The 12,362-nt window shown below is 42.4% G+C and overlaps 1 protein-coding gene across 12 annotated transcripts in view; it reads right to left on the reverse strand.

The window, feature by feature from the left end:
• Dync1i1 (dynein cytoplasmic 1 intermediate chain 1) overlaps nt 1-12,362 on the reverse strand; it is a 311,790-nt gene that overhangs the window by 273,904 nt on the left and 25,524 nt on the right. For all 12 annotated transcript variants that reach the window (XM_021164407.3, XM_029478836.2, XM_021164410.3 and 9 more), the window contains exon 2: nt 639-755. In XM_021164407.3, the coding sequence (XP_021020066.1) occupies nt 639-746 (108 nt within the window). In that variant the 5' untranslated portion in view covers nt 747-755. The remainder of the gene's footprint in view (nt 1-638; nt 756-12,362) is intronic.

The following is a 12,362-nucleotide window of genomic DNA, read 5'->3' on the forward strand; positions in this document are numbered from 1 at the left end:
CAGCTGACACTATTCTACGCTATCCACCCACCTTCCTACTGTAACCCACTTACCTGACCCAAGGATTTTTATCAGGGGAAATGCACAATGTGTTGGAATAAACTGAAATCCACTGGCACTGTTCTCTATTTTGTCTTCTAAAATAACTGTACTGGTAGTTTCTTACAAAATAAGTACATGGAAATTAGTTCATAGGAAGATTTTTTTTTTCCCTTAAAACTAACACAAGTATAAACTATTACTAGGTTCCAGGCAGCAGAGAGAAGGGCCTCCTAATCTTAGAAGTTCCATAAAGTAAACGTATCATTGCTCCCAATGTAAGGCTGGGAGAACAAATCCCGGGACGGTTAAAGAACGGCTACCGGAAGAGGGACCACAAACCGCTTCCAGAGTTCTATTCAAATCTGGAGTGAACATGGGCTTGGAACTTTTGAGTCACACAGTATCCACTGCTTAGGTAATGCCTGACAGCACTTACCCAATAGAAATGCCCTTCTTCTTCAGCGTGTGTAGATAACGCTCACACATTTTATTCAAATGTCATGAGAATTCTCAAAGGGGATTCTCTCCATCCATGTAACCCGTCCCTCAGGTCCCAGGGATCCTTTTAGCCCACAGCAACCCAATTCCAGCCTCACCTCTTTCTTCTTCCTCTCCTCTTCCTTCCGCTTCTTCTCCTCTCTTATCTGTGCTAAGCGCTGCTTTTTGCGCTCCAGCTCAGCCTTTAGGTCGCTCTTGTCAGACATGTTTGCTTCCTTGGAGAAAAGGAGAGAAAGGAAGTAAGAGACTATCTAAGTAATCCTATTTGTATTATCATTACAAAAATCACTCAAAAGGAAATGCAGTTCACAAATGTGACTCTGGGACAATAATAGGTTGTATTAGTTAGCCTGTGGTGAAGAAGCAGCAACAGGAACTTAGCTTTGCTATAGCATAGTGTGATTCTTTTCCTATTATGTATCCATAAAGTGACTAAAAAAATTCGCTGTTGTCATCTGGCTTGAAAAAGAATATCAACTGACTTTCAGGGACGCAAGGAGTTTTCTGTACAAGTTTCTTCACAGATAAACAAAAGAAGAGAAGGGCGGGGGAGTCTCATGATGGCTTTGAGTTTAGATGCTAATGGAGCAATTCATCTCCACACTGCACAAAGAAAATAGGCTGTCAGGAACCCTAGAGTGTGCCCCCGCTCAGATTTCTATGGACTGGATAAACAGTCCTCCACAGAGCTTAGGGAAATTCCATTTTGCCTACCATTACATGCCTCTCAGAAGACAGCTGCCGAAGACCCTACATGCTAATCTTTTTCTTTCTCTAAACTCCTCCCAATCTGTCACACTTAATTTCATCTCCCAAATAACACGATTTCTATAAACATTCATTTGCATACTGAGTGCAATATTCTTATTTTGGTACTGACCTCACTCAGAGTAAAGGGTGGTGATGTACACAAGAAATAGGAGCTAACCCTGGGTTGAATTCTGAGGAAAATTCATTCAAATGAGGTATAATTTTATTTATCACTTTAAAAAAACACTTATTTTATGCATATTATTGCTTTGCCTGCATGAATGTATGTGTACCACATGCATTCATTGAGTCTGCAGAGAGGTTAAAAGAGGATATTGGATTCTCTGGATCTAGAATTTCAGGTAGTTGTGAGCCATGTGGGTACTGGGACTCGAACCTGGGTCTTCTGTGAGAACAGCAAATATTCTCACTGCTAAGCTATCTATCCAGCCCTGAGGCTTAACCTTAATGATATCATGGCAGTGTTTATGATAATGGGGCCAAAGCATTTTCCAATACAAGAAATTTGGAGAACACTGTTATTAGTAACTAGTGATCATACACTTCCATTCTGGAAACAAGGAAGGAGGAACCCACTGAAATGTAGGCTGTCCAGCCACTGCATGGTGTGGAAACTAAATTCAAGCTTTCATGTACTATGATCCACAACACGCATCCAAACCCTGAAGTTTAACCTCAAAAAAGTGCCCATCAAAATAAATGAATACATAGCAAAGATCTGGGAGAATCGACCACAGTGAGCACAGTGGAGTTATCAGACCATGAACTGGATACCCTACAGTATCAGGAACTCACAAATGATGGGAAGATCAGAATGTGGAACGATGGAGATGCAGAAAGATGAGAAGCCTGGCGGGTGCGTCCAAGAGAAGTGAGGAATCCAGACAAAGAGTTATAAACTTCAGTTGAAGTGTGTATGTGCACAGAGGCGAAGCCTGAGAGTATCAGGGAAAGAAAAAAAAAAGACTTCTATTTGATAGAAGTGGGAGACAGCCAATCACAGCAGCTTTCTGAAAGGGAAGGGGACAAAGTAAAATTGGAAGTTGCTCAACCCTATACTTGTCCCTGCCTGTATGACAATAGGAGCAGACACTAGAAATTAGGCAAGCTGCCGGGAGACTGTGCCAGCATCGCTCCGATTCTTCTGCACCTGCACTGGGAAGGAAGTGGAATTCAGGTCAGGCATTGAGATTGTGTCTTGCATAGCCAGAGGATGGAGTCCTTCAAGGGGGTACTGAGGGATATGGAAGGAAAAGAGAAATATTCTACAACAATTTAGCTTTGAGAGAGCAAAGAAGATGGCTCAGATAATGGAGGGAGAAGACCAAAAAGAATGGAAGGAGAGGACCAAAAGCAAAATGGCAGTCAGAAAAGTTTAATCTGTGTTCATCAACCAGCAACCTTTGAGCACACTGACATTTGGGCGTCAATGGACAGAAATCACAGCTACACAGCTGACACATCAAAATATCAAAAGGGAGCCCAGGGGCTGAGGGTCTGGAATAAAGCTTGAAGCCCTTCACCTGCAGAGGACTTAAAATCTGAACCCCAAATCCATGGGCATGTAAATAACCTGAGGAGTTGTGTAGCAAGGAAGTACCTGCTCAAGGAGCCTGTTCACAAGAGCTCTACCCGATGTGGTAGCTTTACCTGGTGTGGTGGACCATGGATCTAAACGGTTATGTGTTTTGATCTTACTCTTTCCTTTCTTTGTTTCAAAAGTGACAGAATGAACAAAAGTCTATCAAGAAAATACTGGTGGCTCACACTGTTCAGCCCCGAGGTGTGAGATGTGTGCAGGGGAAATGATGTGGTGTTACTTACAAAAGCCGTCTGAGGAGCTCCCATGCTCGTCGCTAGTAGAGACTAATCTATTGGAATTGATGAGGCTGAAAGGTTTCGGTGGCCAAAGTATCATCCTTAAATATGAAAATCACGGTTTGAGCAATAGTCATGCTGTCCTCAGCTCAAAGCAGACAGGGGAAACTTGTGGAGCATCCAGTTTTCCTTGTTCCCTCTCTCTCCCCAACTATTTCCTATGTGCTTCCTGGTCAAAATCGCCTGGCCCCATTTTAGTTACATATTCCAGTCATCTGGAACAAATCACATTCCAAAATTAACCTATATTGGTTGTTACATATTTTAATTAATTTTCTTCTTTAGTAATTCCTTGTATATACACAATGCACACACACACAGACACACACACAGACATACACACAGACACACACAGACACAGACACAGACACACACACATATACATACATGTTTATACATACGTAATACATTCTAATTATTCTCATCTGCCATTTTCCCTTCTTTCTCCCCCATCCTATGTCAGCAAGTCTTCCTCCTCCTGACAAATTGCTTACCTCCAAGCCTTTTTGCTTTGTATTATGACCCACTGACTTTAACCAGTGTTGTCTGTGTGACCAAGAGTTTGTCATTGTCCACTGTATCTGATGGGCTCACCAGTCCACATACAGCTGAAGACACTGGCTGTGTCTCCTCTAGAATCCATGAGTAAGCAACAACTCAATGTGGAGGGATAGGGCACCCAGAAGCTCATTCCTAATCCATAACTGACTGCAGACAGGTTCAGTCATATGCAGGCCACCATAGCTGCAAAGCGCAACCACAAGAAGAGTTAGCTTGTCTTTTGAGCAAGGTACAAGGATAAGGAAGCAGCCCAGAGCAGGCAGGCAGACAGCTATGTCTGATGGCACTAATTACTAATGATGGTATTGTAAGCCATAGAGCTAAGACTATTAGGACAACCCAAAAAGCACCAAAGAGCCTAAAAAAGAAAGTGGATTAAGGACACAAGTGTAAAGCTCGTCTGTTTATGTGTAGCAGAGCCACTGTCAAGGACTCAACTCTAGAGGGCTTGACTGGGTATTGATTGTTTGGATCGGTTCCAAGCTAGACACTTAGCATCACCCCCAGGGGCATAAGAAACCTCAATAGAGTGCCTCATAAAGGGTTTGGGAAATGAATGGGCTTTCAGGCCTAGTGCAGTGCCTTCCTTACACAGTGACTTAAACGCAATGTCAGCACTAACCTCCACAGGATTTCTGAGGGGCCTTGCCAGCCCCACCCTCGGTATCTCCCCGCACATCAAACAGAGCATCTGGGGGTAGGTTGGGACACAAAACTTGAGGTAAGTGAGTTAAAAAGTCCCATGCTTGTCTCAAAAAACAAACAAACAAAACAAAACAAAAAACAAACAAAGTCCCATGGTGATTCTGACACTCAGTCTAGAAAACAGAGTCACCCATGCTAACTAATGCTCACTTCACACACTTGAAAAGCTTGTCTTTCCCACTTACGGATGGCAATCCGTCGGGAAGACAGATCATACACATCTCGGAGGACGGGCTTTTCCCTGTCTAATCATAGCATATCCTCTCATTCATTATCCAATTCATGGCTTTCCTCTACTGGGCTTCAGGCCAAGTGCAGCTGAATTATATTCAATTCCATCCATTCTAGGATCGGTCGATGTACGCCACCCCCGTGCCTGCTCTGCTCGCCATAGCAGAGTTCCATTCTCTCTTCTCATTTCACCCCAGGGTCTCTCTTGCTGCGCTCCTTTCCCTGGTGTCCATTGCCAAACTCACCCTTCCCACAATTCCTCAGCCTCCCACATCTCATCGCGCACCCCCAAACCTTCCAGTTTCAATGTAATGGAGCACAGGCTCACCTCACCTTTCCCGTTTCTTCCTCTATCTAGTGACACTGACTACTATTATTATCTACTGACTACTACAAATTATCTACTCTATATGGTGTGGATTCCAAACACCAATCACCAATCAGTCCGATTCCAACTGTCTCTGATGTCTGTTTTGTTCCCTGGTCCATCTTTGAGCTCCTGCCTCATGTTAACTATCATGATAATTATATATGTACATAGACACATACATATACACATACACATATATGACCTCAGTTCTACTCATTGGTGTTACAAACCCAGGTTTGATCACTTTGGCTTCTGTTTGTTTATGGTTAAGGCAAACAGTCATGCTTTTGACTTCAATTAATGCACCAACGTAAGGAAAGATCTCATCACAGTGCCTGGCAGATATTAAACACTCACAGGAGTTTCTCTTCTGCCAACACTCCTGCACCTCCACCCCTGTCCTGGATAGTTTAGGTCAACTTGACACAAGCTAAAGCTATTTGAGAGGACAGAACCTCAATTAAGAAAATGCCTCCACAAGATTGGGCAGTGGGCAAACTTGCCAGGGAAATTTTAAAATTAGCTATTGGTGGGGGAGAGCCCAGCCCATGTGGTGGGTGGTGTCATCCCTAGGCTGGTGGTCCTGGGTCCTGTAAGAAAGCAGGGTGAGCAAATCATGAGAAGCAAGCCAGTAAGCAGCACCCCTCCATGGCCACTGCATCAGCTTCTGCCTCCAGGTTCCTGCCCTAAATTCCTCTGATGATGAGAAGTGATGCTGGGAAGTGTAAGCCAAGTAGACTGCCTACTCCCAGTTACTTTGGTGGTGGTGTTTGATCACAGCGACAGTCCCTCAAGCTAAGACATCTGATTCTTTTTACTTCTATTTTTATCAATTATTAGGAGTATTGGTTTTCATGTGAATCCTAGCTCTTATCCCCAGATCCACTCTACTTCATCACTCAGAGATTCCAACAATCTCTGCCAATCAAAGAATAGCTATACACCTTACAGGCATAGCACTCTACTGATTTACTATCAGAAGCCAAGAGCCAAGAACATCAATCCATGTTCTTGAAAGTCTAAGGCCGTTAGAGAGGGGAGAGCAGGACAGAAAGACCTCCACCTACCAGAGTTTACAAATGAAGGAAAGCAAAAGAGTTGGTGAGAGGTGTGACACCAAGAAAACTCTATTTTAAAAGTTAAATGCGAGAAAAGCACCGGGGCAGCTGGGGCGCAGGGTCTGCTGACACTCGCCAGCTACCCACAACACCCGCCACAGGATCTTAAGACTTCTGGTGAGTGGAGCACAGCTTCTGCTCCAATCCAATTGCGCGGGACCTGAGACTGCATTAGTTAGGGAAGCAGAAACCGGCCTGAGTAGGGCCACAGGCCACATCCGGCCGGATCAGCACCGGGGTAGCGGGAGCGCAGGGTTGCCTGACACCCGCCAGCTACCCACGACCCCCACCGCAGGATTTTGGGACTGCTGGTGAGTGGAACACAGCTTCTGCTCCAGTCCAATCACGCGGGACCTGAGACTGCTCTGGTTGGGGAGAGAGAAATCCGGCCTACATAGGGCCACAACCCTCTTCCAGTCAGAAAAGCACCGGGGCAGCTGGGGCGCAGGGTCGGCTGACACTCACCAGCTACCCACAACACCCACCACAGGATCTTAAGACTTCTGGAGAGTGGAACACAGCTTCTGCTCCAATCCAATTGCACGCGGGACCAGAGACTGCATTAGTTAGGGAAGCAGAAAAACGGCCTGTGTAGGACCACAGGCCTCTTCCGGCTGGACCAGCACCGGGGTACCGTCAGCTACCCACGACCCCCGCCGCAGGATTTAGAGACTGCTGGTGAGTGGAACACAGCTTCTGCTCCAATCTTTAAACAGTGACAACGATAACAACTAACCCCAGAGATTACCAGATGGCGAAAGGTAAACGTAATAATCTTACTAACAGAAACCAAGACCACTCACCATCATCAGAACCCAGCACCCCCACTTCGCCCAGTCCAGGGCACCCCAACACACCGGAAAAGCTAGACACGGATTTAAAAGCATATCTCCTGATGATGATAGAGAACTTCAAGAAGGACTTTAATAACACACTTAAAGAAATGCAGGAGAACACTGCTAAACAGGCAGAAGACAATAAAGAGAAAGCACAAAAATCCCTTAAAGAATTGCAGGAGAACACTGCTAAAGAGTTACAAATCCTTAAAGAAAAACACGATAACATAATCAAACAGGTAGAAGTCCTTACAGAAAAACAGGAAAACACATCCAAACAGATGATGGAAATGAACAAAACCATACTAGACCTAAAAAGGGAAGTAGACACAATAAAGAAAACCCAAAATGAGGCAACACTGGAGATAGAAACCCTAGGAAAGAAATCTGGAACCATAGATACGAGCATCAGCAACAGAATACAAGAGATGGAAGAGAGAATCTCAGGTGCAGAAGATTCCATAGAGAACATCGGCACAACAATCAAGGAAAATGGAAAATGCAAAAAGATCCTAACTCAAAACATCCAAGAAATACAGGACGCAATGAGAAGACCAAACCTACGGATAATAGGAGTGGATGAGAATGAAGATTTTCAACTCAAAGGACCAGCAAACATCTTCAACAAAATTATAGAAGAAAACTTCCCAAATCTAAAGAAAGAGATGCCCATGAACATACAAGAAGCCTACAGAACTCCAAATAGACTGGACCAGAAAAGAAATACCTCCCGACACATAATAATCAGAGCAACAAATGCTCTAAATAAAGATAGAATACTAAAAGCAGTAAGAGAAAAAGGCCAAGTAACATATAAAGGCAAGCCTATCAGAATTACACCAGACTTTTCACCAGAGACTATGAAAGCCAGAAGATCCTGGACGGATGTTATACAGACACTAAAAGAACACAAATTCCAGCCCAGGCTACTATACCCAGCCAAACTCTCAATTAACATAGATGGAGAAACCAAAGTATTCCACGACAAAACCAAATTCACACATTATCTCTCCACGAATCCAGCCCTTCAAAGGATAATAACAGAAAAAAACCAATACAAGGACAGGAACCACGCCCTAGAAACAACAAGAAGGTAATCCCTCAACAAACCTAAAAGAAGACAGCCACAAGAACAAAATGCCAACTTTAACATCAAAAATAACAGGAAACAACAATTACTTTTCCTTAATATCTCTTAATATCAATGGACTCAACTCCCCGATAAAAAGACATAGACTAACAAACTGGCTACACAAACAAGACCCAAAATTTTGATGCTTACAGGAAACTCATCTCAGAGAAAAGGATAGACACTACCTCAGAATGAAAGGCTGGAAAACAATTTTCCAAGCAAATGGCATGAAGAAACAAGCTGGAGTAGCCATTCTAATATCTGATAAGATTGACTTCCAACCCAAAGTCATTAAAAAAGACAGGGAGGGACACTTCATACTCATCAAAGGTAAAATCCTCCAAGAGGAACTATCAATCCTGAATATCTATGCTCCAAATACAAAGGCAGCCACATTCATTAAAGAAACTTTAGTAAAGCTCAAAGCACACATTGCACCTCATACAATAATAGTGGGAGACTTCAACACACCACTTTCACCAATGGACAGATCATGGAAACAGAAACTAAACAGGGACACAGTGAAACTAACAGAAATTATGAATCAAATGGATCTGGCAGATATCTACAGAACATTCTATCCTAAAACAAAAGGATATACCTTCTTCTCAGCACCTCATGGTACCTTCTCCAAAATTGACCACATAATTGGTCACAAAACAGGCCTCAACAGATATAAAAATATTGAAATTGTCCCATGCATCCTATCAGATCACCATGGACTAAGGCTGATCTTCAATAACAAAATAAATAATAGAAAGCCAACCTTCACGTGGAAACTGAACAACACTCTTCTCAATGATACCTTGGTCAAGGAAGGAATAAAGAAAGAAATTAAGGACTTTTTAGAGTTCAATGAAAATGAAGCCACAACATACCCAAACTTATGGGACGCAATGAAAGCATTTTTAAGAGGAAAACTCATAGCTCTGAGTGCCTCCAAAAGGAAACTAGAGAGAGCACACATTAGCAGCTTGACAACACACCTAAAAGCACTAGAACAAAAGGAAGCAAATTCACCCAAGAGGAGTAGACGGCAGGAAATAATCAAACTCAGGGGTGAAATCAACCAAGTGGAAACAAGAAAAACTATTCAAAGAATCAACCAATCAAGGAGCTGGTTCTTTGAGAAAATCAACAAGATAGATAAACCCTTAGCCAGACTCACTAGAGGGCACAGGGAAAGCATCCTAATTAACAAAATCAGAAATGAAAAAGGAGACATAACAACAGATCCTGAAGACATCCAAAACACCATCAGATCCTTCTACCAAAGGCTATACTCAACAAAACTGGAGAACCTGGATGAAATGGACAAGTTCCTAGACAGATACCAGGTACCAAAGCTGAATCAAGATCAGGTTAATGATCTAAACAGCCCTATATCCCCCAAAGAAATAGAAGCAGTCATTAATAGTCTCCCAACTAAAAAAAGCCCAGGACCAGATGGGTTTAGTGCAGAGTTCTATCAGACCTTCAAAGAAGATCTAATCCCAGTTCTTCACAAACTATTCCACAAAATAGAAACAGAAGGTACTCTACCCAACTCATTCTATGAAGCCACAATTACTCTGATACCTAAACCACAAAAAGACCCAACAAAGATAGAAAACTTCAGACCAATATCCCTTATGAATATTGATGCAAAAATCCTCAATAAAGTTCTTGCTAACCGAATCCAAGAACACATCAAAACAATCATCCATCCTGACCAAGTAGGTTTCATCCCAGGGATGCAGGGATGGTTCAATATACGGAAATCCATCAACGTAATCCAGTATATAAACAAACTCAAAGAGAAAAACCACTTGGTCATCTCCTTAGATGCGGAAAAAGCATTTGACAAGATCCAACACCCATTCATGATAAAAGTCTTGGAAAGATCAGGAATTCAAGGCCCATACCTAAACATGATAAAAGCAATCTACAGCAAACCAGTAGCCAACATCAAAGTAAATGGTGAGAAGCTTGAAGCAATCCCTCTAAAATCAGGGACTAGACAAGGCTGTCCACTTTCTCCATACCTATTCAACATTGTACTTGAAGTCCTAGCCAGAGCAATTCGACAACAAAAGGAGATCAAAGGGATACAAATTGGAAAAGATGAAGTCAAAATATCACTTTTTGCAGATGATATGATAGTATATATAAGTGACCCTAAAAATTCCACCAGAGAACTCCTAAGCCTGATAAACAGCTTCGGTGAAGTAGCTGGATATAAAATTAACTCAAACAAATCAATGGCCTTTCTCTACACAAAGAATAAACAGGCTGAGAAAGAAATTAGGGAAACAACATCCTTCTCAATAGTCACAAATAATATAAAATATCTTGGCGTGACTCTAACTAAGGAAGTGAAAGATCTGTATAATAAAAACTTCAAGTCTCTGAAGAAAGAAATTATAGAAGATCTCAGAAGATGGAAAGATCTCCCATGCTCATGGATTGGCAGGATCAACATTGTAAAAATGGCTATCTTGCCAAAAGCAATCTACAGATTCAATGCAATCCCCATCAAAATTCCAAATCAATTCTTCAACGAATTAGAAAGTGCAATCTGCAAATTCATCTGGAATAACAAAAAACCTAGGATAGCAAAAACTCTTCTCAAGGATAAAAGAACCTCTGGTGGAATCACCATGCCGGACCTAAAGCTCTACTACAGAGCAATTGTGATAAAAACTGCATGGTACTGGTATAGTGACAGACAAATAGACCAATGGAATAGAATTGAAGACCCAGAAATGAACCCACACACCTATGGTCACTTGATCTTCGACAAGGGAGCTAAAAGCATCCAGTGGAAGAAAGACAGCATTTTCAACAAATGGTGCTGACACAACTGGTTGTTAACATGTAGAAGAATGCGAATCGATCCATTCCTATCTCCTTGTACTAAGGTCAAGTCTAAGTGGATCAAGGAACTTCACATAAAACCAGAGACACTGAAACTTATAGAGGAGAAAGTGGGGAAAAGCCTTGAAGATATGGGCACAGGGGAAAAATTCCTGAATAGAACAGTAATGGCTTGTGCTGTAAGATCGAGAATTGACAAGTGGGACCTCATGAAACTACAAAGCTTCTGCAAGGCTAAAGACACCATCAATAAGACAAAAAAACCACCAACAGATTGGGAAAGGATCTTCACCTATCCTAAATCAGATAAGGGACTAATATCCAATATATATAAAGAACTCAAGAAGGTGGACTCCAGAAAGTCAAATAACCCCATTAAAAAATGGGGCTCAGAACTGAACAAAGAATTCTCACCTGAGGAATACCGAATGGCAGAGAAGCACCTGAAAAAATGTTCAACATCCTTAATCATCAGGGAAATGCAAATCAAAACAACCCTGAGATTCCACCTCACACCAGTCAGAATGGCTAAGATCAAAAATTCAGGTGACAGCAGATGCTGGCGAGGATGTGGAGAAAGAGGAACACTCCTCCATTGTTGGTGGGATTGCAAGCTTGTACAACCACTCTGGAAATCAGTCTGGCGGTTCCTCAGAAAATTGGACATAGTACTACCGGAGGATCCAGCAATACCTCTCCTGGGCATATATCCAGAAGATGTCCCAACCGGTAAAAAGGACACATGCTCCACTATGTTCATAGCAGCCCTATTTATAATAGCCAGAAGCTGGAAAGAACCCAGATGTCCCTCAACAGAGGAATGGATACAGAAATTATGGTACATTTACACAATGGAGTACTACTCAGCTATTAAAAAGAATGAATTTATGAAATTCCTAGCCAAATGGATGGACCTGGAGGGCATCATCTTGAGTGAAGTAACACAATCACAAAAGAACTCACACAATATATATTCATTGATAAGTGGATATTAGCCCAAAACTTAGGATACCCAAGATATAAGATACAATTTGATAAACGCATGAAACTCAAGAAGAATGAAGACCAAAGTGTGGACACTGTGCACCTTCTTAGAATTGGGAACAAAACACCCAGGGAAGGAGTTACAGAGACAAAGTTCGTAGCTGTGATGAAAGGATGGACCATTTAGAGACTGCTGTATCCAGGGATCCGTCCCATAATCAGCTTCTAAACGCTGACACCATTGCATACACTAGCAAGATTTTGCTGAAAGGACCCAAATATAGCTGTCTCTTGTGAGACGATGACGGGGCCTAGCAAACACAGGAGTGGATGTTCACAGTCAGCTATTGGATGTATCACAGGGCTCCCAATGGAGAAGC

The sequence above is a fragment of the Mus caroli genome, unplaced genomic scaffold (assembly GCF_978045245.1).
Source record: "Mus caroli unplaced genomic scaffold, Mus_caroli_1 scaffold_7, whole genome shotgun sequence".
Taxonomy (NCBI): Eukaryota; Metazoa; Chordata; class Mammalia; order Rodentia; family Muridae; genus Mus; species Mus caroli.